Consider the following 27298-nt stretch of genomic DNA (forward strand, 5'->3'; position numbering starts at 1 on the left):
CCGCACCGGGAAAAGGTCAAGGATCTATGAGCTTTGTGATGCCACAATCTAGTTAGGGTGAACTCTGGCATTAATGCCACGTGTACAGTATCCTTACAATGACTGCCTTAGCAGGGGCTGACTGACTTTCTATACATCTCGCTCGTAAGTAAGTTACGCACACGCTAGTAAATATGTCTGTGTCAAACTGGTGGTAACCGTTTAGGAGCGCGTTAGTTAGACCGCGCAGGAGTTTATACTTTTTATAAGCCTTTTTTTAAAGAAGGTAAGCGTTGATGTGTGTTTTATATAAATAAATCGAGGCAAGTATGAAACAATAGGGTTGTTTCCAATTTTTTGAGACGCTTGTAATACGTTCTATATTAACCAAACGTTGTCCTAAAATTCAACTTTTACCCTAATAACGGCTTTAAATGTATCAAATTAACTAAATATCTTTTGTTAATTTAATATATTTAAAGCCGTTTTAGGGGAAAAGATTGATAGACGCTTTCGCGCCAAACATGCTCTTTGAAAATTGTGTGACGTCACAGTTTACGGTTTGACACATAACTAAGTATGTCCATACACACGTAACACCAAAGTATATGTTCACACATTTACCTATACGCACACATACACAGCTTGTCCTCCACCAAAATGGCTACGGCTTGAGTCTTAAATTTTGTACTGAGAAAAGACAACGGGGGGGCCTTGGTTGATCGAACTGTCAGACCGAGAATTGTGACGTCATCAGAATCTTCAATGTCGTTTCGACTTGGGTCACGTGACGTGTGTAAAAAGATATTTTAAATTCAATATTTACAAAAACATGCTCATTAGAGGTCCCCTAAAGGTAGTTTAACATGTTCTTATAATCCATAAGAATTTATTGAGATACAATTCTGCCCTAAGATTTGTAGATAGAAACAACCCTATTATAAATCAAATTATTGAAATAAATTGAATTGTGTTGAATCACCTATTGGTATCCTATTAGGCTGAATTTTTCCATACATTTTCAGCTAAAATATAATATTATGGTTTCACCTTCACCAAGGTAATCAGAATAACAGACAGAGACGAAATTTGCTAAAGGATTCTGTAATAGAATAGCCAACCTCATCTAGTTCGGGGCTTCAGTGTTATTTTGATGTAGAAAGCTTTGCCGTTTCAGAACCAAGGTCAGTACCCCTAGTGTAAATAAATTCGATTTCGAAACGTGACGTACGCGTTTGCGTTTAGTCTCATTTTGTATTGGATTTAGAAAGAGCGCGCCAAGCGGGACGTTTTGGAAACTCAAAATCCTATACAAAATGAGACTTAACGCAAACGCGTTCGTCACGTTATGATGTCGATCAAATTTACACTAGGGTTACAGTTGGTACGAGTCTGATTTGAAAAAAATATTTCGTATTTTTATAAAGTGAAGTTCATGTAACATCTCACAGACTAGTACAATAATGGCATTACCAAATGGTTACAAGATTATAATAATACATTACGATACAAGTGCGAAAAATGGGAAATTCGAAACGAGTGGCGATAAATTAAAACACGACCGAAGGGAGTGTTTTAAATCGACACGAGTTGCGAACTACCTATTCGCACATATATCGTACAACGTTTTACAGTATAGTTTCTATTTTTCTCCGTGAGCTTCTACGGATTATCGTCTTATCTATTGTTTAAAAACCGCAAAGGCGCGTGCCACTGAAAAAATGGTCAAGCCGCATAGGTAGCGTTTATTGAATTACTACTCTATTGAGCACGGAATAATATTCATTATGAACTAATACAGAATTCTAACAGAATAGCTGTCTGATCTCTATTGGTGCGTCTAAGGAAGGCGACTAAACGCTCGCAAACCAGCTTAACTTGTGACACTGCGATCCGAAACAAAGATACGTATTCGAAGACCTCGCTTGCACTGGTAATGCGAGCGCACGGCAAGCTAGCGCCAAGGAAGCAATGTTATGTTTCTCGAGGAGCAGGTAAAAAACAGGGCCGGATTTTCACACAAATATATTTGGGTGGTACTGTAAAAGTAGGTACAATTGTTAATACAGTCAGCTGGATAGAAACTCAATTAAAATGTATACAAATTATTCACCTCACCCTACCTAATTACTGCAAGAAATTCAGTTTGTAAAATTATTAAAATATTTTATTCCTAGCCTATTCTGATGTCCCATTGCTGGGCACAGGTCTCACCCCTTGATCTCCACGACTCCCATACTACCTCTTCTGGCCAGTTGAGGAATGTGTTACGGTCGTTCCGCCATCTCCGTCTGGGCCTACCTCGTCCGTGCCCTTCTTCTGACATACACTTCGTAGCTACACTAGCCCACCTGTCAATAATTAAAATATAAATAATATAAATATACCGTTGTCGAAATTTGTCACGTAAGCAAATAATTTATAGGTAGATAATACGAGTATATATAGCGGCACTAAAGAGGGAAATCGAGCGATAGATGATAAAACACAGCGTTCGGCAGCGGTTGGCACGACGATTAGATCAGCGCCGCTAAGCGAATTAACGGTGTTGGTAATGTTCTCTACAGCCTCTTTGACGCTAACCTGGTTACAGGGTACTGCTAGTTTAACTTTACACAAATTGCAGCAGCATTGGCTTCGCGGGCGAGTTCAAAATTAGGCCATTGTATATGTGCTTTTATTTTCTTATCTAATTGGTGTCCAGTTCATTTTGAACACATCGTGCGCTTACTTATGTCTGCTGCTGATTGTATAAGTTGTTGGCTGGCATTAATAAAGTACATGAGAATGTTTATTCTTCAACACAAAAATACCACTGTGAACGACCAATTGGAGAGCTTAAAATATATATTTCTTGGGCAAATTGGTTACCAGCTCGTTTTACGAAGTTAAATTACCTAACTTTATAAATTCCTTGTATTTTATTTACTTTTACACTTTAATCTGGCATAACAACGAAATAAAAGATGAATTATACGCATCAAAAGCTTTATTTATTTAAAACATAGCACAAATTAAAACCTTGACTTACAAAAGGTTTATGTCATGATCCATGCAAAAACACCGATTGTCAAATTCACATCGCATAGTATACTCGTAACGTGCTTTTTGCCTGTTGAAAGAGCAACTCTGAAAATCTGTTTGAATTTGCATTAAATTAGTTCTCTTTACACGCAAGTCAACAGAAACCTGTGCGATCGTCATTTGTTTTACCTTCCATCGTTTGAGGTTGCCGGTGACCTTTAATTTGTGCCTTTCTGCCAACGTGTCGTACAGTAAGACCAGAATATTAACAGTCACAGACAGTGACAAATATATTGTCAGACGCGAGTAGGAATGGGACAGGAAACAGCCTCGTATTGATACTTTGGATATGTGTGTGCGGTGATAAATGGCAAGAGACGCGGCGACGTCCCTTCATTAATTCTGGCCTCAAGTTGAGTTTGCTGGGGCTGTCGGGCTCATGTCGCCGATGCCGACCGGCGGCTAGCTATCGCCTCAACAACTAGTATACAATAAATTTATATTATCTTATATGTAATGTTCCAAAAGGTTTAATTCGTTCATCAAACGAGCCAAATCACACACAAAGCAAATAGTTTAGTAAACTTTTAAAATGAAACAACATAGGTATAATCAGCGTCAAAAGTAACTTAACAAAAATATATATGTATATAGGGCAAATTTATATGGATTCTTTTGGAACGTTGTTTCATCCGCTACCTTGACTTGACTGTACCTGCCATAAGCAATGTAAGTAATTGTCTCGGTATTTGTTTTTGCTCAAGTTACCACGAATGTGACAAACATAACACGGTTAAACAATTATTCTTAATTAATGGACATCTTGAGAGAGTGAGACTATGACAAGGACTAAAGAAAAAATGGATAAGTTCGCCTTTGTACACATTGTACAGTCAACCAATTTGAATCCTAGGCCACTATAGAACCGTGTCGCTTTAACTACTAGATACTTGACACGTATCACTCAATAAGCACTGTCGTAGAAGTCATTATGACATGGTTCTATAGTGGCCTAGGAATCAAATTGGTTGACCGTACACAGGGGGTAACCCCCTTATTCATAAACGTGTACTAAAGTTATGATGCCGCTAGTAATCGTTTGTCCCGTTCCATCATACCCATACGTCGGAAAGGGACAAACGATTATTAGCGGCATCGTAACTTTAGTACACGTTTATGAATAAGGGTACTGTATTATCGCTGTGTTATGTACTTGTTTTGTGCAATAAAGTGTTTACTATTACTATTACTAAAATGGATAATATCGATCGATATCATAGATAAGAATTAAGTTTAGATTTTCCTTGTTAATTAGTGATTTCAACATCCTAAATACTGCGCATAATCAGAAATACAAGGCCAGAGGCGAATGTCTAGTAAGCATTCGGAATACACGCATTTGATTAACTACGCTCGTTTAGAGTGAATAATCTTAATCTATATAAATTTGGAGCGGAACTTTAAAGTGATTGAATCGTTTTTGTGCTTAGTTTCACGACCCTTACGATCGAAGAATGAGATATGATAACGATAAGTTCTGGTTTAGATAAGTTCTCGTTTAGATATCGTTTGTATGTCGTATAATTGACAGAAGCAGCTCGATTCGGGCAACCAATGTCACTCTGACGTTAGAAATATTGTAGAAAGATCTTATTGGGATCACAGCTGAATCGAAATAAACGTCAATTTTGACATGTAATTTAGTTATCGATCTTTAAAGGTCTTTCCACGATCTTAAACGTGTCGTAATCATTCTTCGAATTCTCCGTAAAATACGTCAACGTTTGCTGAAGATACGATATGGATTATAGATATTTAGCAAATGCTTGACGTACCTTAAAGTTCGAACAGGGCCGATAGTATCGTTATGATTTTACAAGATGTTAATCTTTATTTTCATATGGATTTCAAAAGAATATTATCAAAAACCCACAAGTCAGTTGCTCGACCATACATAGATTCCTATATGTGTGTTATTCAGCCAATGAAGACACTCGTCGAATAACCAAGTCGTGGTTTTTAATTTCATTCTTTTGAAATATATGTCATCTATGTAGAATATTTAGACTAAATAGATAAATATAGCCTATCTGTTTGTATCCAGTGAACTTATGATGGCTGGGGTTATGGACGTCACAGAGCAAAATCGCACTTTTTAACACCGCGCGTTTTAAAGTAATAATTTTATGATGCTGGAAATTGGAACACTACTTTTTTATATCATGGGGCACGTAACTTTTGGTATATTTACAGAAGAAACCCGAACCTAATTGCTATATATGAAACAAGGAAAACATCGAAATGTAGGACAAGCTTAACTAACACGAGTAAATAAAGTATTGGTCCTGTTCAGTGCCCCGAGCACGCGCGCAGCCAATTGAAACGCTGTATAGAATAAACCGCCTTGATTCACTTCGCCATTTGCCACTATTGTGCTCTGGGTGTGACATTTCTTGCAAGCGGCGACGAGCCGAAGACTCTGACTAACCAGTATAAGAAGATTGATAAGAACTTGACTCTAAGAGCGTTTTTATCGGATGTAGGTTCCTAGTAGGCCACGGGGGCGTCGTCTGTGGCGGTCATGCACATTTCAACAAACATTATGCCTACACACGCACACAAACAAATATTGTCGGTCTGACAGCTGACGGGGGGCTCCGACATGGCTGAAATTATCGAAGGGCCTTTCCGATATCGGATGTCAAAGGCGCCTATGAGAAAAACAGCTGCAGGAGAGTGCCATATGGCATCAAGTCCGTCTTTTTGCGTTAAATATCTGTCGTTTACTAGTAATAATGATTTATTGAACTAATTAATAAATACAGAAAAACAAATACTTATGTCTTACATTTTACTTATACTAATCCGACATGAATATCGGATCGGACAATGTGTAAAACCTCTTATCAATTTAAAGTAGCAAATCTCGACTCAGTTTAACAAGAGTCGGCGATCTGTTCATTCATTCATTCTTTTAAATTTTATGGCTTCAGTCCAGTTGGACTATTTCGCCAGTAGCAAGGTATTTATTTATTTATTTTACCTACTTTATTGGGTACACTTAACAGAAATCGTACAATATCGTATCGTATTAGAAGCTTTAATACGACTAAAATTGTACGGTTAGTACAAGACAGTGTCCGGTGATTTTATTAGCTCTTGTAATGCGATAGCTGGACTTTACAAGGAGCATCTGGACTACCGGCCGTTGACTCCAAAATGGTGGTTAAACGCGTTTCAAGTTTAATTCTGCATTCATTGCACATTACCTCATTAGTCATTAGTTTACTGTCTAATAAAATTTCGATATTACACTTTAAACAATATTAATGAGCAAAAAACAAATGAATTAATCACGAGGCGTTACTATCAAGATGGCGCTCGAACCGGAAGTCCTCGGCGGTCTGTAGCAACAAAAATATGATACTAATCTGTCAGTGTCCAAAATGATATTTATTTAACCAAAAACGTCACTTTTTATACTGACAGATCAATATAATATCGAAAATAGATCGAATAACTAAAATTCGAATACGCCTGGTAGATATGTTACGTAAATGTTCATGCCAAGTCTTTGTAAGTAGAAATATAGGTCGACTCGCCTATGTTTGAGAAACTGGTGGAATGTGTACTTTTCTCCAGTAATCGGGCCACTCGGCAATGACGTCTGTCTGCCACGCCCGTAGGTACATAACTGGCATTAGACGGGACGTGTTATGTTGGTATCAGGTCTCTACACATTTATCTTATTTAGGCTGTATTTAACTGCGGAACTCTTCCTTCTCAATCACGAGGGAAGAAAAATATCCGTTACTCCCCAACAGTTCGCCACTAGCTGCCCTGCGGTTAGATATTATTATAATGTGATGTAATACATTTTCATTATTTTTTTCTGTTTGTCCGCAGGCGACACCGACGAGCATGGCCTGCCAAAAGATAAGGACAAGGGATGCGACACCAACCTTTACCTCTACCATGTAAGTTATTTATTTATCGATACTAATATAATATACTGCATTTTCAACGACCAGGCCCAACTTTTGAACTGAAAATTAAACTAATGCAAAATTTTATAAGGTTCAAATTCCGCTTCAGTTCTGGGTAAATTCACACGCGTCCTTCCAGGGAAAATTTATAGCATTAGGTTTAATAACGTTTGCTGAACCAACAAGCTGAAGTGCCGTAAAAGTCCCGCAAGAATTACGAGTCCCGCGGAATGTTTACCGGCGCGTAGCCCTTCTCACTCGGAACTACTAACATGCCATAGATAAGGTACAGCCAACTTCAAAAGTATCCGCCATTCTCTTACCTGATCAACAAGAAAATATACGTATTTACCAAACAATAAAGGCCTGTTCCACTATGTCCAAATCAAGTCCTGAATAAGCTACTTGCTTCGAGCTATCTGACGAAGAAAGTCATCGTTGGCATTTCACAATCTTCAAATAAGCTTTAACTGGTATATAAAGTGCTAAGTTTTGCAGGAAGTTTTATCTAGCAGTTAATTAATTTGTTAATTAGCTATCCAATACTTTAATTGGATATTGTGAAACAGACCTTTAGACTGAGACAGACTCTTTTCAACAACGGTAGAGATACCTATAGCTCTAGTTAAATGGTACAGGGCGTACATTGAATCCTAAACGAAGCGAAAGATTCTAAAATAGATTCCCGAGAATAACGAGGGATTCTAAAATGGGCGTAGTGAAGGAATCAAGTGTGTTACACCCAAGCTGGATATCATTTTGCTACCTAGTGACGTATACTGTTTTTCACACCAGCAAATTATTATGTTTCAAACTATTATTTAAGCTAAAAAATTTAAGAATAGTGTCCAAGGATAGAAAAGCTTTAGTGTTGATCCCTCCTAGCAGGGAAGAAATAGTACATTGTGCAACGAGGGGGGTAAGTGAAAGTTTGGATACGAGGGTGATTATTAAAGACCCGTGTTTGCAATATTCTTACTCCGGAATTACACACAATATTTGTCATCACATTTGCGAAGAAAAAACTAAATTTTAAAAGAAATAATTCTTAAATACGGTGACATATCAAAGATTCATCCGCCATTTTGTAATTTCTTGACAGGTTAGCATCAAGGGCACAGATCTATTCGGCATTCAGCCACGATTGGAAATTATGTAAAAATATTTTAAACGGCTGTTAAATCAATTAAATTATTTCATATAAACATAAATATTAAATTATAAACGTCAATGTTTTAAAAGTAAAACTCATTTATGCTACTTGGTTTGTATAAATAAGTGACATAATTTAAGAACCTATAACTCCCTAGGGACTTATAGTTTTTTGTTCACAATCCATAACTCCCGCGGGAACAAAATAGACCACAAAGGACAGTACACCTGCATGAAATAAGAACTTTTTCGCAGAACATGAAGCAAGTGTGATGAAAAAGTTCTTTTCCGAGTAGGTGATGTGAAAAAATTATTACAGGGTGGGAAATACTTGTGGCGTGTTGTTTCATCCACTTTTATTGAGGCTGATTATACCACATTGCGCCATTAGTTGGCTGTCTGTACCTTTCCTTTTTGCAGCGAATAAAAAACGGAATGCCTCTTGTAGGTATTCCTCGTATGTCTTGTGTGTAGTAGTTAAATTTTCGGATAAACACCTCTCTAGGGAAGTGTTTACATTTTATTTACAATAACAGTATACATAATGGATATATACAGAGGATTACTATATAACTAGCTCAAATCTAAAATAGGCATACCAAGGATGCTGGCGGCATTTCCTCGTTTTATCGCAATGATGATACGTTGTGCGAGGAAGCGGCCAGCTCTTCGGTCACCAGTTACGTCAACCAGACGCTTTGCGATTTCTGTAAAAAACTTGGACCCGCACGCTAGGACCCCATGGACCTAGAGTTTCAACGCCAAATGGCACAATATACCGAAGCTCTTATATTTATTACGTTTCGTGAAGTGTTTAAAATTTTGTTTAATACATAACATTTCCAGACACTTGTATTAAGCAATACTGTCCTTTTATTTTGACTCCATGAATATGAGTATGAGTTATGTTATCCGTTATTCTTCACGTGATAAAATGAACCTTCACTTTTTTTACACCGCGGATGAAAAAAACGGACACTGTCATTGTAACACTACCGACCCGATTCGAGCTTGTAAGATACGTCAAACATTTGTAAGATATGTCAGTGTCCAAAGTGACGTTTATTAAAAAAACGTCACTTTTGACACTGAAATATCCAATCGATATCGTATCTTTAGGAAATATTTGACGTATCCTAAAGTTCGAATCGGGTCGTATCTTGTAGACCACTGTAATCATCATATCAGTAAAATTTATTTTATGCAAAACAAAACATAATTTATTCAAAAACACGCATTCCATGGTTACATTCATATTACACAAATGGACCCGGGTATGTCCTTAAACTACGTCCAAAAGAAAGATATGGGCATTGTGAATATCATCTCGCTTTGTGTGGTAGGGCACAGCCAGTGGATGTCATTCCAGATCTAGAGCAGAGCCCAACTGGGGAAGTACCTCCACCTTACAGAAAACAACAGCCAAATAACACTAGACCCTACTCATAGTGTTGTGTTCCTGCCGGTGAGTAAAGGTTGCCAAAGCTCAACCAGGGCGCGGGGTGTTAAGTTCGGCAACGCGCATGTAACTCCTCTGGAATTGCAGGCGTCCATAGGATACGGTAACCACTTACTATCGGGCGGGCAGTATACTTGTTTGCCACCGACGTAGTATAAAAAAACTCGCAAAGACTTAAAAAAAGTGATGTTTTACATGTACCTGTACTAGGAATTTATGCAAACTTGATTCTATCCGGTGACCTAGGTTATCGATAAACCTAGGAATACCAACATGTGGCGCCCTGAAGCCGGGTTAAGCCTCGGACGGAATAAATCGAGCGCCTTATTGAAATCGGGTTAGCTACGACGTAGGTGAGCTCTACGAGCCGTAGCGCCGTAGCACTCGCCGTAGCAGCACATAGGTACTGAAGCAGTAACTCAACTTGTTCCTAAACTTTAAAGAGAATTAGTTGAACGCCTTAATGAAATCAAGCTGTTACTTATATCGATTTGAAATGTATGAACTCGCACTATACACCCCTCTATGTGTAATACATACAAGCCATTAGAACCAGTAAAGGAAAAATAACCTAAACTTCACATTTGTGAGATGCTTTGATAACAAAGTTATATTTGCAGTTTGTAACCAAGTCGGTGTATGAGAACATCTGCAAAGGCAAGTGTACCTTAATGAATGCCAGAATCCATATTAGTATTAGTAAATTTAAGAAAATGCGAGCGTTTATTCGATTCAAATACGTTAGTAACCCGTTTCTAATAATTTTAATACAATTAATGTCAAATCCTTAAATTAATCCTTGGTACATCAATGCCTCAAGGGCCTATTTTAGATATAAGTTAGTTATAGTAATCATCTGCATATATCCATTTTGTATATTGTTATTGTAAATAAATTATGTCAAATTAATAACAGATCTTCAGATTGGTTAAATTCGAATATTTAAATATAAATTGCAATATTGATGTCGAGAGAAGAGTGGTCCCATTTTTGTTGATATTACACCTATATATGCCTCTAAACAACAAAAAAAGGTAGAATAAAATTGGCAGTGCTTACAAATTATTTATGGTGTATATTTACTGTAGCAGTTATGTTTCCTGTGTCGGCGCTCTCGTAGGTGAGCGCTACGAAGCGTAGCGCCGTAGCCGTAACCTCGTAGCTCATTACTGGCTCGTAGCTAAATCTTGTCGAATATCTACTAGCTCGATTTTTGCGCTTGAATTGGACAAATGCATTCTTTCCCCACTAGCCATAACAAGCGTATGACATCATTGGAAAAACAATTTGGACTTGTGCAGTATTTTGATTTTAAAATCTTCAGGATCCCGGTTCATATTTTTTGTTTTTTATTTCAGTCACATGCTTGATGAACTTACAGATAAGGATGCGATAACTCTTATGCGGGAGAGACAATACATACATTGAGAATTAAAGTATGAGAAGTAAAATATTGCGTTTATGTATATAGTTGCTGTATAATCTTTTTTTAGATAAAATGGAAGGAATCAAATGGCACCCTTACTTTATTCCTTTTTGGAAGTCAAAAAACTCAAATTTTGAAACTTTTAGGTCTTGTATTTTGTTATTATTTTAATACAATATAATGATAAATTGCTCATTTGCTATCTAGTTTACCAGCTTTTATTATAAAATTCAATATGTATCATTAGTAGCATATATATTAGTAGTATAGTAGGGTAAACCGTCTATTACTGGTCACCTTTTTTTTTTATACTACGTCGGTGGCAAACAAGCGTACTGCCCGCCTGATAGTAAGCAGTCTCCGCAGCCTATGTACGCCTGCAACTCCAGAGGAGTTACATGCGCGTTGCCGAACCTAACCCCGCCCCCCCTCGTTGAGCTCTGGCAACCTTACTCACCGGCAGGAACACAACACTATGAGTAAGGTCTAGTGTTATTTGGCTGCTGTTTACAGCTTATACTAAAAGGGATTTTGTTTAATAATCAAACAATCTAAGTTAATCATCAGAACGATAGTTATTTAGTTTACTTGAATTGTGTAAATAAATTAATAAAAATGTTATTTTAGCCATTTTAGTATAAGGTGGCCAGTAATAGACGGTTTTTTTTTATTAGCCTATTTGTGTGTCCCACTGCTGGGCAAATGCCTCCCCTCTAGCTTTCCAATCCTCCCTGTGCTGAGCAAGATCCCGCCAGTCCCGCTGAAACGCATCCAAGTCGTCCCGCCATCTCTTTCTCGGTCTGCCTCTGCCACGACTACACCGGGGATGCCAGCTAGTGGCTATTTTAGCCCATCTGTCATCATTCATCCGGCAGACATGTCCAGCCCAGTCCCACTTTAGCCTGGCGGTCTTCATCCCAACATCGACGACACGGATTTTGGAGCGAAGCCCTGTGTTCCTCACCCTATCAGATCTTCGGATACCCAGTTTTACCCTATGTAAAATTATAGTATCCCTATACTTTAATTTTACAATACATTTATAAATTGCAACCGCGCAACATAAAAGCATAAATAAAAACTTGGTATGCATCCAGTGTTATCCGGAAGAAACTCTAAAAGAATTTCGTTGTGATTCACGACATAAAAGTGTAGTATTTTTGCAAAACTTTGCAAGATTAAAATTCAACTGGAGCGTAACTCGCAGAGATGTCCCGTATATAAAACAACTGTAAAACTGAGTTGGTGATCTAGAGCCCGATTCAGATTACCAACTTGTACGATTTTCATCTTATTTAGATACGGCATTGAAGATCGCTCACGCTGATTAATGCATGCTAAATGAAGTGAAAATCCACCAAGTCGATCGTGAAGAACCAGTTAAAAACTGTGACAAATAATTGAGTCTTAACCGGGCCCCTAGACCGAAACCCGTAGAGATGTCCCGTGCATAAAACAACTGTAAAACAGCTCGTGATCTAGTTTACCTCCTGGTACGAAAATGTAAAGAACCGTCTAATACAAGTTACGTTTCAGTATCCTATCTTATGCTAACAGAGAAGCCTTGAGACCGATTTAGATTTAACATCTTGTTACAGTTTTGATCTTGTTTGGAACAACCTTGAAAATCGCTCACACTGATTGGCGTATGCGAAATTAAGTGAGTAAAAGTCGCTCGTGCGATGCGCAAATCAACAAGACGATCGTCAAAGTCCTATCAAAACCAGTAATAATACGTTTGTTTTATGTAGTTTATTCTGTTACATAGTCTGGAGAAACTCATGATCACTGGCCACATGGCAAGAAAGCATGTATGTATGGCCACGCGTTGGGCGGACAGAATAAGATCAGAGACAAAAGCCACATTACAGGCTATCATACACTGGGCCCAAGATAGAGCGGCTTAGAGAGCACTGGTGAAAAATGTCCACAGTCGTCGCGTCCCTCAGTCATAAGGATATTACAAAGAAAAAGAAAAGCTGCTACGGAACCCTACACTGAGATGGCCCGTCGTCTTGTTTATATTTTAATTTCGCGTGATATAACCCACCTGCGTAACGACACTCGCATCTCCTCTATAATTCACGCGCCATTTGCTTCCTCACTTTTAACGTAGTTACGTATTCTGATAGCGGTGAGCGATGTAGAACCCACATCCAGCCAAAAGCCATATAAATATGTACCAAATGTGTGACATACGGCTGTTTAGAATACGGTGACAACCTCGCCCGGAGGTATGCTCTGCGACATCGCGATCAATAAGTAATTTCCCACGTTTTGGCTGAGATCTTGTGAGATTTAAGACGCGGGAAATACGAGGACCTTTCAGGTTTTGCTTTAGGCTGTTGGTTTGATCTAACAAAAATTGTATGAACTGCTTGATTAGAGGCATACATATAATTGCATAACCATAACGAAAGGGTTTGATTTCTTGCCTGTTGTAAAATGGTACATAATTTAAATGTAACACAGTATAACGCCGTACAATATGATTCCTTTTAATAATGGAAGTGTATCACAATATTATCCCGTCTTCTGTCTCTGGAGAAGACAAATGTGAGTCGGACTTGTCCACTGAGGGTTCCGTACAAATTTAACTTATTTTTAGTACAAATTTATAGTTTTGAGATTTGTCCCTGTTCTTTTAATGTCGATATTACTAGTCAAATTTCTTCGTTCTAGATCAACGAGAAGTACCCTATACATTTTGGATCCCTCGAAAGCTTTAAGCAACAACGGGAAGGGAACTCATTTGCACTATTTCCCCTCTGCCGAAGCACATGCCCAACTGGGCATATCGGGGTGCGAGTTGTAACTCATCCGTACACAAAATGAGATCAAATTGTGCTAGTTTTGTCTTTGGCATGTGTCATTTTCTATGTATTTGTGTCGTCATTATAGATTCGATTTTGTATGTAGTGATGAGTGTGAAATGCGACTGTGTGCATGTTTCCCTCCGCAAAAAATGGCAAAACGATTTGTAAGGTAGGATATCGCTTTAACTGCTCCCTTCCAACGTGTCGGAAGCCGGTGTTGCTCGAAGCTCGAGAGTGTTGAAATAAACGTTTATTGCGGCATAAACGGCCGTGTCTTTTTTACGATGACTTGATTTTTTTTTTTAATTTCAACTCGATACCTCCACGCGTTCCTGACATGATGCCAACCGGGTAATATCGATGATCTGAAGAAAAATAACATGACATTATGATTTACATCGAGAAATTCTAGATATTTTGTATTTAAACTACTGGTAAATGACTATATAACCGTAATTATAATAGGTTTCACTAAAATCGAATGTAACAAACTATCTAATAATATGAGACAAGTTTTTGTTCTTTAATTAACATGTTTTGTTTGCCCGCCTCGCCCGATATATCCGGATATTGGGAGGCCTTGATCGCGTCTGAGAACCAAGCACTCTCGAGGCAAGGTCTGCCGAGAGGCTCATCAATGCCTCGAGCTCGTTACAAGACTGCGGAGGTCGAGTGTTCTCCTAGTACATGAACGTCGTATGAAGCGTCGAAGACTACGCGAACTTGTCGTTTTGGCTTCTAGTGCGGTCATAGCTATGATGAGGAATAAATGACGTATGTTGCATCGAAAACCACACTTAGCATTGTCGTTTTAATTTTGAAGTGTTGTCGTCGCTAATCAGTTTTGAATGATGTCAAGAAGTTTTGAAAACGCCTGAGTGCCCCGAAATGGGAACGTGATAATGGCTTACATGAACAACTTTCTGAAGGTCGAGGATTTGAAACCAGACTTGTTTCTAATGAGTTTCTTGGAAGTAATGATTATTAGGAGTATAATTTTATATTTGTCAGGTCATTTGTATAATGTCAGGAGTTGTTTTATAGTATATACTGATAGAAACTGCTTTTATTTCCATAATTAGAACTGATCTAACAACACCTCCTCTAGGTGTTTTTAAGAAAAAAAATAACACTAAAATCCTCTTTTCAAAGAAACCTTGATTTAATCAAAATAAATTAAACATATTTTCTTCACAGACCAAAATTCAAGAATGGCTAAAACTCCACAGCAAACCAGATGATGTTTTTACGAGATGAGACGCCAAGCTAAGAGTACCAAATGGCGCTTACAATGACCGAATCCCTTTTCCACCTTACCTTATTACGATAATATTGAAAAATGTCTAAATATTTGTTCTGCCAGTGTAAATCCTTGAAATTGTGTTTTCATATTAAAACACACCTTAATTCCACCTGAAATATTGCCGAAATACGGCGTCACATCATCTTTGATCTCGCTCGTGTGTTACAAATTCGCTGCGGCGTCAATCTGATTAATTAATCGAGATTACATACGCTCATATGTCGAGGATACAAGGTTCATTAGAACTGAGGCCGTTGTTAATGAATTTTTGCGGGTACGGTAGCTAACAAAAGAGGAAATTTCTAATTACGACTTTTAATCACGATCTATACATATAATTGCCGTGCCCAGTCACTTGTAAGGCGTATTACTAACTATTGTTGGAGAGAAGCCTAATTTTTCCAAGACCAGCTTTGAACAAAGCTGTTTCGCGCTATACCAATAGATGGCGCTCAACTACTTACCGATTTCCTGCAACTTCAGCCCGCAACAACTTCACGCAATAAAATGGCGCCACATTGCTTTCCGCTGGCTTGAGACACTTTTGGCTCGACACTGGTGCGGTGCGGTTGTCCCGAAATTCGCGATTATTTTTCGTTCACGATTTTTTACATAGGTCTAATTTAATTTTAAAAGCATTGATTTGTGCGTTTTTCATCAATAAATTGAAATTGCTTTTGTAGCCTATGTGTTTTTCCTTATAAATTCAAATCTCCTTGCTAAAATCAGAAAGCGGGATATTAAGAACTAACGCATAGCCCTACAATTTTATTGCTTAAGCCGTCTTGATTGAAATTTTAAATTATCGAATAACAGCTACCGTGTCACGTCACATCGTTATATTTGTTTAGATGCCGATTATTTTTCTTCGTGTGCGGATTTGTTGAAATCGGGCAGTAGTTTTTATAACCATAGTTTTTGGAAGTGATTGTTTTTGCTTATTTTGTGCGAGTGTTACTTAGTTCTTAGGTACAAATAACGTTTTGTGCATACAATTGTCACCTTTGTGTTCGTAAATCGAAGTAATCATTTAGTACCAGGTGGGTACCTGTAAAAAAAAAAAAAGTTATTTAGTTCTGGGATTTTGAACTTCATATCGATAAAGTTTTGGCAATGAGTGATCGGCGGTCACGTACACGAAGTAGGAGTCGTCATCGTAGTGAAAGTCGGTACCGTGATGACCGTAGATCTAAAACGTTGATCTTCAAAAAGAAATGCGGAGAATTTTTGAACGTTTAAGTGCGTTAGAAAGGCAACCACCCTTATCGCAATCAGTGTCGCTGCCAGCCATAGGTCATCGAGACTCCCGAGGGCACGCCGCCGGGCATGCCGCCGGGCATGCCACCGCGTAGACGCAGCCGGTCTATGGCGCACGCGCCTGACCACGTGGCGGCCAGCGCCAGTCCACGGGCGCAGTCTGCGAGCAATGCAGTGGCTTCGGAGCAATCTACAACTGATGCATTGGTGAACGCGATACGATCCATCAATAACGCGGTGAGATCTAACCATTCTTATTATATCTCTAACTTTGACCCTAGCATACACGATATCGAAAGCTGGTGCGAGGAGGTAGATCGAGCTAAGGTAACAAACAACTGGACCGACAATGAATGTTTATCTCGTATTGGCAATTGTCTAAAAGGGGACGCTCGAGTTTGGCTCAACGAATGGGTTACGAACGACCGTAGTTGGAGCAATTTTAAAAGGGAATTTAAGCCTTTATGTCCGAAAAAGCCTAACGCTGCTAATATTTTATTTGATGTAATGAAAGCCGATTCCGACCAGTATGTTACATATGCTGACTATGCGCGTCGTTCGTTGCTCCGCCTGCGAGCTGTAGTTGGATTAAGCGACGAACTAACGTCTGCTATTGTGATTCGTGGTATAACAGACCCCCAAATTCGAGCGGCCGCTACCAATGCCAAACTCTTGCCAAGTGATTTGGTTGAGTTTTTATCAATTTACGTCAAACCAAGTTCAATCAGATCTGGTAGTTCTTCTGTTTCCTCAATACGAGGTAATCGCGACGGTTCTAAAGGGCGGCGACATAATGACGTAATACGCAAGCGTCGATTTGAGAGTGGCAAATGTTTTTCATGTGGTTTACCCGGTCATGTACAAGCTTCATGCAACAAGAAGGCTAAAATTGAGAACGCTAATACTTCAAATTCTAATCAGGCTGCTGTCATGCCTGGCACCTCAGCAGCAGCAAAAACCATAGTGTGCTCATTTTGCAAGAAGCTTGGGCATAAGGTGGAAACCTGTTATGCAAAAATGAAATCAGAGTCTCGCAACCAGTCAAACGTCAATTTTTGCCGGGAAGTTGACAGTGAATGTGATAAAGATGTAGTTGCTGCCATTATACAAGGCGTGCCAGTTGATGTTTTAATAGATAGTGGGTCGAAAGTTACACTTATTTCGTCAGACATTTTAAAGCATCTTAACGTTCCGCGTAAACCCGTGTTTCGCGTATTAAGGGGCATTGGTGGTGAAGTAGTGGTTACTCAATACGTCACTTTGCCGATTGAATTTAATGATGTCACCTTAGAAATGGATTTGTCTGTTATGAATCCCAGGGATATGAGTACACCTGTAATAGTGGGAACTGATGTGCTTAACCGCGATGATATTTTGTACGTGCGCAGAGGTGTGAATCAAATTCTTACTCGTGTCACTAACAATCAAGAAACAGTGATGGTGGTAGAGTCTGATGGTCAGCTTCCGATAAATACCGAACTAACTGGAGACGATTTGAACAAATTTCTTGAGTTGATCAAAGAATTTTCGCCATGTTTTATAACTGGTACGGCGGTTTCAACTGTTAAGACTGGAAGCATGGCCATCAGGCTTACCAACAACACACCGGTGCATTATAGACCATATCGCCTCTCACAGGCTGAAACTTTACGCGTCCGGGAAATCATAAAAGATTTGTTAGAGAAGGGGGTTATTCAAGAATCCGAGTCCGAATATTCAAGCCCCATTCTTTTAGTTAAAAAGGACGGCACAGATCGTATGTGTGTCGACTTCAGAAAATTGAATGAGGTCACGGTTAAGGATCGATCCCCATTACCACTTATCGATGACCACATCGATCGACTAGGCCGTGCTAAATATTTTAGTAGTCTTGATATGGCCACCGGATTTCACCAGATTCCAATGGACAAGGACTCTATACCGCTTACCGGTTTCGTGACGCCAGAGGGGCATTTTGAGTACCTAAAAATGCATTATGGTCTCGCTAATGCGCCGGTTGTATACCAGCGCATCATTACCAAAACCCTGCAGCACCTCATTGAATCTGGTAAAGTCCTGGTGTACATTGACGACGTGTTAATTATCAGTGAGACCGTTGACGAAGGGATTGCCACTTTACGAGCGGTTCTTTCAACTCTGACAAAAGCTGGGTTCTCTATTAACCTAAAAAAATGCTCATTTTTGTCGACTAAAGTCGAATATTTAGGCCGAACCATCAGTCAGGGTCAGGTACAGCCGAGCGCTCTTAAAGTGAAAGCCCTTGCCGAGTCTCCGGTGCCTAAAAATGTCAAGCAGGTCCGTCAATTTCTCGGACTGGCTGGGTATTTTCGTAGATACATTGAGGGTTTCTCGTCAAAGGTAGCATGTATTGCCAGACTAACAAAAAAAGATGTTCCTTTCGTGTGGGGTTCCGAGCAAGAAACTGCACGAAGGGACATTATAGCGCATTTGACGAGTGAGCCTGTTCTTGCTATTTTTGATCCGAAACTACCCACCGAGGTTCACACGGATGCCAGTTCAATAGGCTATGGAGCACTTTTAATTCAAACGCACGATTCCGGTCACAAGCGTGTGGTTGAGTACTTTTCGAAATTGACCCATGGCTCAGAACAAAACTATCATTCTTATGAGCTTGAGACTCTTGCCGTGGTCAAAGCCCTGCAACATTTCAGACACTATCTGGTGGGTACGCAGTTCAAGGTCGTTACCGATTGTAACGCTTTGAAACTGACGCAGAAAAAAAAAGATTTACTGCCGCGAGTTGCCAGGTGGTGGATGTACTTGCAGGATTTTGATTTCTCGCTTGAGTACCGCAAAGGCACCGCTTTGCCTCATGCAGACTATTTAAGTCGCAATCCGGTTAATGTTGTTCGGGTTCAAAAACCTCAAAATTGGGCCCAATTGGCCCAGGCCGCAGATGAAGAGTCTCAATCCCTCTTACAAAAATTAAATGATGGTCAGCTAGATTCCAATCAATATGTCAGGAAAAATGATCTTCTGTACTATCGGTACTGTCCTACTGGAGAGCAAGCCCGACTCTTATATTATATTCCGAAAGGTCACAGACTCAGTCTTCTCCGCGTCTTTCATGACGAACATGACCATATTGGTGTCGACAAAACATGTGACCTACTTTTAAAACACTTTTGGTTTCCGGGTTTTCGTTCCTTTGTTCAAAAGTACGTGTCACATTGTTTGGTATGCCTTTCTCAAAAAAAGGTGCCGCGTGCTCCCCATCAGCCCATACATTCGTATGAAAAACCCGATGTTCCCTTTGAAACCGTTCATGCCGATGCACTGGGTCCTTTACCTGAATCAAATGGTCATCGTTATGTCCTCATTATTGTGGACAGTTTTTCGAAATTTTGCCTCTTATACCCCATGATGCGCCAGGATGCTGGCGAGCTAAAGCGACATTTCACAAACGCTGTGTCACTTTTTGGCACTCCTAAGCTTATTGTTGCGGATCGTGGCCGCATGTTCCAAAGTGCAGAGTTCACTAACTGGGTTTCTGAGTTGGGGAGTGAAATCCATTTGATAACACCTGAAATGCACCAGTCGAATGGTCAGGTCGAACGATATTGTCGAACTCTGCTAAATATGATCAGGGTTGAGAGTAACTATCGTCAGGAAGAATGGTCATCTGTCATGTGGAAGTTGCAACTGGTTATTAATATGACGAAGCACAAGACTACTCAGATCTCACCCCTTAATCTGTTAGTTGGAATCGAAGCCATGACACCCGTTATTCGCAACGTCGTGCGGGATGTTGCCGTTGAAGGAAGTCACCAAAATAGGGAAAGTCTACGAGAGATGGCGAGACAGCGAGTGTCTGAACGTCTACAGCGAAACCGAGACTTACAAGATGCTTCGGTTAATAAAAATAGGCGCGACCCTCGTATATTCGAAGTAAACTCTATGGTTTTTGTTATTAAAAAGGCACAGTCCACAGGAAAGCTGGACTCTGGAATGCGGGGCCCATACCGTGTAGTCAAGGCACTGCCTCATGGGCGGTACGAGCTGCGGCTGCTTGCCGGCTCCTACGGGAAGACCACCCAAGCTGCGGCCGAGTATATGGTTCCTTGGAAGGGCGAGTGGACTCCGGACACATGTGCTGCCTTCTTCGAGGGTGAGCTACTCCCCTATATTGTTGATAAGTGAGCAGACCTCACTTTGCAAGCAGACCTTGCATGCTTGTAATTTTATGTAGTGAGCAGACCTCACTTTGCAAGCAGACCTTGCATGCTTGTAATTTTATGTAGTGAGCAGGCCTCACTTTGCAAGCAGACCTTGCAGGCTTGTAACTTTATGTAGTGAGCAGACCTCGCTTTGCGGACAAACCTTGCATCTTTGTCCTTTTATTTCATTCTCAAATCTTGTGTTGTGCAAGCAGACCTTACACGATACATGTTCCGTTATCATTTTATTTATTTCGTGGGCAGACCCCCACCAATTAGTAAGCAGACCTTACACGATACATATTCCGATATCATGAGCCTCCCATTTTGTTTATTTAGACAAGTGTGTTGTTTTTGTTACGCAGATGCAGACAATGTTGAACCGGAGTCTGTCGCCGCTGGTACAATGCCTTCCGGATCCACGACATTGGATGATGGGCTCGCTACACCCTTGCCGACAGAAATGGATACTTCCGGTTCCGCTACGACAGGTCAAGATTCTTCTACCATGGGAGATTAAGGAAAAGAGATCGAGACGTTCTCGCGTCAGGAAAGGCCGTGTTGGAGAGAAGCCTAATTTTTCCAAGACCAGCTTTGAACAAAGCTGTTTCGCGCTATACCAATAGATGGCGCTCAACTACTTACCGATTTCCTGCAACTTCAGCCCGCAACAACTTCACGCAATAAAATGGCGCCACATTGCTTTCCGCTGGCTTGAGACACTTTTGGCTCGACACTGGTGCGGTGCGGTTGTCCCGAAATTCGCGATTATTTTTCGTTCACGATTTTTTACATAGGTCTAATTTAATTTTAAAAGCATTGATTTGTGCGTTTTTCATCAATAAATTGAAATTGCTTTTGTAGCCTATGTGTTTTTCCTTATAAATTCAAATCTCCTTGCTAAAACTATATTCATAATAAGAATATTGATATACATTGTGTATTAGGAATTGTCATTAAAGCTTGCCTAAGTCGTTCTCAATGTTTTTAATCAGATCAGGATAATAATGTATTCTTAACTTGGTTCTATACCATGAGCGGTTGTTTTGGAGTCTGGGTGTACCTCAGTTTCATGGCCATTTTTCTTGTGAACCACATTTTTACACTAACGCAAGAAAATCTTATCCTGGCACTAAATAAAGTAAAAATATCCAGCACTATCAATCTCAGAAAATGCTGTTATAGTAATAAAACAGAGATTGATGGATATTAAAGCTCTAGGCGTTTTTGAAGGTTTCTCTACGCCTATTTTCGCGTTTGACAAATCTTCGGTAATTACTCTGGGTAGCCCGTCGGGATAAACTGTGGGATGTGCGTCCGAATAGTAAGGTTTCTATATCGATGGGAGGATATCAGATTTTTGTCATCGTGTTCGGCTAACAGTCTTCGTAGATGATGGCAATCTTTATCCTCACACGAACAAACGGAACTTGCTCTTTTCAGTACAGTTAGGTATCTTAAACAAGACAGAAAACTACTTATCTTCTGTGCTTCCTCGTTCCCCCATCTGTACAGTTCAAATGAGGTCATAAATCATGTAGTTCACACGATGCAGATTACCATCAACCGACTTATTCGCAGTGAAATCAACCTACCATAGCCATACCCTAATTTGACACTGATAGAGTTATATTGAAAACGTAACCAAACAAGCCAAAAAAATTAAGGATTTTTTTGTCCCAGTTAAAATAGAAAAAAGTCGTGATTCTAAATAGGAGTAATATAAAATTCCCAATTCTAATACAGCGAGGAAATGCTGCCAGCGTCTTCGGTACTATGCCGCAGGGGCCATTTCTAGATTTATTATAGTTTTATTTTAGATTTAATTTAGTCATATTTTAGTTTTAGTTTACATTGTTAATTGTAATAATTACTTTAAAAAAATCATTTTATGATACTTTTACCAATAAAATCATGATATGCTAAATATTTAATTCTAATACAAACTTTTTAGGTAAAACTTCAAATAGAAATACCCAAAATCCGAGCGTGTAAATAGACCTGACTGTACCAATTATCCTTTTGATGCGAGCGTGGACTAACGACCAGCCCGCCCCTACAATCAAGGCAATCAGCTCAACGCAGCCACATTCACCAAGAAAGCCCTCCTATTCTCGGTGAATGTGGCTGCATTGAGCTTGAGATAGTAATTTCATGATATTTTTTTTCTACGGATCATCATTCATTTCCATAACAAATTGATAACAAGAAATTATTTATTAGTGTGGTAAGAACCAGTGGTAGTTTTGGACACTCATGAGTTCATTGTAATATGCCCAAATTGAAGAATAAAGACTCGGTTTGCGTGGTGGAGTAAAAGAGATCTCATTTGTTATTTAGGTTTATCAAAAACAGTTACAGTTTCCTACACCGCTACCACCTAACCATATCGCTGGGAGAGTGCGTCGTATTTCCTCTCGAAATCTTATGTAACGCAAGCGCGATAAGGCGCCGTCATAAACCACGCTCATTCGTTTAATAATGTATCATCTCGGCTAAGGAGCACACGTCAAATACTAAGCCGGTGCGAACGCAAGTAAGACATGACACGTGTATAAAGAGGCCTATGCAAATTTTACGAATTTATCTCATTTGACATAACACAGCGACGTATCTCGCCCGAAAACATTTTGAAAAGGGAAGAAATTAATTATATACTAGTGTACTTAATTTATAACAACTGCAATAACGATTTAATATAATAATTTTAAAATTAAAACTTTTTACTTCATTCTATTTACGCCCTTGTATACTTCGCTCGAGCACATCTGGCACATCGGTTCCGAAGCTGGGTGTAACTGTTATTCTATAGCATTGACCTGACAATGATATTAGCTTATATTATTTTGCGTAAAATGATTTTGTAATTGGGGATAAACTCATTTTTTCCAACACTTTACGACATTATTGAAAATATACATTTAGATAAGAGCACAAAGCAGAAGAGCATCAGAAAGATAGGAAATCACGAGCCGGCATTAAAGCATTTAGAATAGGGCCCCAGGGCTGGATTCTGCGCAGGCAACGGGCGAGGCGAGCGAAGCGTGCCTGAATAATATACGAGGCAGGCTCCGGCCCTGTATTAACATCGCTACCGAAGCGCAAGTAAGCAACTGCCCTAAATCATGTATAAAAGAGCCCTCGAGGTCCAATAACTAACATGTGAGGACACAGGGGTAGAAAAAAAACTTTTTTGTTTTTGTAGGGGTTAAATATCTCGATTAGTGCGTGGATTCATTCATGGAAGATAATGAAACCACGATTTTAACTAGGTGTATATTTGACAACTTTTCTCCTGTATTCGGGGATCAAACCTATAGTACTTTTGAAAGCAAATTATAGCTATCATTCAGTAGGCAATGGTAATGAGGGGCGGTCCCCAGGCGGATTACGTTTTACGTTACATGCTCCAAATTAAAACTTACCTGCGCTCATTATAATGGCTGATAGTTTAAAACATCCAATGTAACATCAGCAAGTATAAAGTATATTGTAATAATATATTATGTATAATCTGTATTGAATTTACTTTAACAAAAGTAAAGAATAAAGATCTTTTATTTTCATTCCTTTTCAATTCTCCTAAGAAAACTCTATTGCCACAGCTCGGTAAGCATTGATAATGCGTTCAGGTCCCAAAGCGCGTCCCGTTTTACGTTACACCCCCCAAATTAACCTGCGCTTCTAATAAATCAGAGTTCGGTTGATCGATCTAATGAGCGGGTCGTGTCGCTAGTGAATAGGAATATAATTAGACCCCATACATTTGGTACGGTTGACGCAAAATCGATGTTCTGTGTATAGAATGATGAACATGTGTACTTTTATTTATTTAAATGGCGACCTTCCGTTTACCTTAAAGCGGAAACTCGTCGACATGTGCTTTCGCCTGTCCTTAACTATGATGCTCAAATGTGGTCACTCATCGAAGTGCAAAAGACCAAATTTCCAAAGAGCTATGGAGCGCGGCATGCAAGGAGTAAAACGGATTGACCGAGTCCGCCGCACCTCTACATCCAAAAACGCGCATTACTGATGTTGAAGCTAAGACCGCCAAGCTAAAATGGGACTGGGCCGGCCATGGCTGCCGCATGCCCCTACAGAGGCGGGCGAAAGCAGGCACGGTGTGGGTGCTGCAAGATAGGCGAGGATCCTGCCAGTTGGGGAAGGCGGGATGACCTGGACGCATATCTCAACGGCTGGCCGAGACGGATAGAGGATTAGATGGAGGGGGGAGGTCTTTGCCCGGCAGTGGGGACACCATAGGCTAGTAATAAATAATAGCAATATTTTATTCATTAAAACTTATGTAGAAAATAAGATAATATGTGATAAGAAAATGAACGAGTCAGGAACTTAAATTACTGGTTTTGTTTACAAACACATTCCTGTACTTATGTAATCCTTAGTCAGTTTTACATCAGCACCATATTATTCTCAAGGTATAAATAAAACAAAAGGACAACATGTGTTTTGGAAGAAGGGCTTCAACTTGTAAAACTACGTGGAAGTCGATTCTAATTTGCCATTTTGTTATGGTTTTGATACGACCTCGGTCTTGGTGATTCTCGCGCACGACTTCCTTTTCCTTTATGGACTGACCTACAGACCTACCCTTAATATCTGTTCCACCACTCACTCAGACTCCAATTGTGGTTCCGGTTCCGTTTTCGGTTCCGATTTCGTTTCTGGTTCCGATGAACTAAATTTAAAACAAGGTAGGCAATCTTGTACATTCTAGACATGTGGGCAGGTTGCGTATGCGTATGAGATAGGCCAATTCAACTGGAATTTTGGTATCTGGAATATAAAAACAGTTCGGTAGGTAAAAACACCTCAGAACACAATTTCCCCTATAGCCATCTACAAGGGCATCTTTTCGCCGTCTATATTAAAAAGATACTTAATAATCTTGGCAAGAATTTAGAAGGATATTTCTAAAACGTAGTTTGTGTGCCCATCAAACCTGCCGGAGATAAATGACTTCCGACCCGCCTTGGGAGAGGTGGGTAGGAATTGTTCGGTGTTAATAGCTTTACTTTTGCGAAGATTGCCATTTTTTATGTTTAAGTATTTTGAAAAATAATCCTGTGTCCGTTTCGTCGAAGAAGCATTCCTGGGGCTGTCTCTGACAACCCTATTTTATTTAATGTATTAGAAAAAATGTTGGCGTCTAAAGCCGACAATTATTTAGAATGACTGCTGCTATATTAGTTATTGGCTCCAATTATATATACATAGTAATTAGGAACTCCATACAAGGCAAAAAGAAACAAGTCAATAGCAATCTTATTGTTAAGAGTGGCCAATGACTATGGTGGGGCAAATAACTAAAGCAGTCACCCTATCTGGGCATATTTTTTAACAATTGTCACACAAAATGAAGTAAATGTTTTACGGTACGGTACTTAGACAAATGCTCCAACAGCAGATTACGAGTATCACAAATAAGGGAAACAATGGCATCATTATAAATACTAATAAAAATGGAGCATTTACCATGTATAATTTTATTATGAGTTTACCATATTTCGGCATTGTCGCACATGGCAATGTTTACGGAGTAACTTTCGCTGCGAGTCTCTTTCGGGTTCGCTTGTTGTTCTTGTTGTTGTTTTTTATCTTTTAATCAAACTTAATGAAAATAAAATGTTGAATGAGTTTTCTAATGTCACTTCGGTACTTTTGTTACCTTTACCTACGAGTATAATGCAGATGCCGCCCGGAAGTGACCAAATTCGAAAAAAAAGCTACAAATGTATTGAAAAAATGTACATGTGCTTGTAAAGAAAACTAAGAGAATACTTAACCTCTTGAACGCCAGACAGCGAAGGAATTTGCCGTGCCCCGGACGCAGGCGATCACGATTATTAAAACGAAATTGAACTTTACGGAGTCGCGCGTTAGTCCCTATTGCATTGGCGAAACTGTTGGCTGTAGCCGTCGTTGGCGTCCTTGGCAAGTATTTCAGATGTCGGCCATAACCGACGGTGGCGGTCAAAAGGTTAATAAATGTAAATGTATATAGGTGATGCCATTCACATATTAAATTTATAGTTTAGCTTTATTCGTATGAAAAATTGAAATTCCCTCAATAGAAAATAAATCGACAAACAATTATCAACGGCTAGTTAGTACCTATTCACGGACGTTTATGAATACATAACCCCATACTATAGCCATATTGTCTTTGTCCAACAGGAGGAGATCGAGGACCGTCCTCGGGCGGCGACGTTCCTCAGCTCGCTCGCGGACTACTCCAACACCATCCCGACGGCGTCGGCGGCCGACCCTGACGCCGCCAAGCCCGCGCCGCCGGCGCGCATGGGCACGCTCATCGGCGTGTTCCTGCCCTGCATCCAGAATATCTTCGGCGTGATTCTGTTCATCCGTCTGACGTGGGTCGTGGGTACTGCAGGCGCTATACAGGGCTTCCTGATTGTGCTTGTATGCTGTTGTACGGTGAGTGTCCACTATCCCTATTTCTACAGTAAATATGCTACCACCATGTACACGCTCACCAGCGTGTTCCTGCCGTGCATTCAGAATATCTCCGGCGTGATTGTGTTCATCCGTCTGTGTAGGTCGTAGGTAATGCTGGCGCTATACAGAGTATATATGTGTCCTGTATCCCCTTTTCTACAAAATTTAGCAGTCGCAAGGATTATACAGACATTTAGACATGCCAGCGCATAATAAAGTGGATATGGTTAAACTA

At 39.7% G+C, this 27298-nt stretch overlaps 1 protein-coding gene across 3 annotated transcripts in view; it reads left to right on the forward strand.

Moving 5' to 3' along the window:
- The window catches only part of LOC133519363 (solute carrier family 12 member 4), a 296551-nt gene that overhangs the window by 246778 nt on the left and 22475 nt on the right, over nucleotides 1-27298 (forward strand). For all 3 annotated transcript variants that reach the window (XM_061853408.1, XM_061853406.1, XM_061853407.1), the window contains exons 3-4: nucleotides 6910-6980; nucleotides 26782-27042. In XM_061853408.1, coding sequence (XP_061709392.1) covers nucleotides 6910-6980; nucleotides 26782-27042 — 332 coding nt within the window. The remainder of the gene's footprint in view (nucleotides 1-6909; nucleotides 6981-26781; nucleotides 27043-27298) is intronic.

Source organism: Cydia pomonella, chromosome 6 (assembly GCF_033807575.1).
Source record: "Cydia pomonella isolate Wapato2018A chromosome 6, ilCydPomo1, whole genome shotgun sequence".
Lineage (NCBI taxonomy): Eukaryota > Metazoa > Arthropoda > Insecta > Lepidoptera > Tortricidae > Cydia > Cydia pomonella.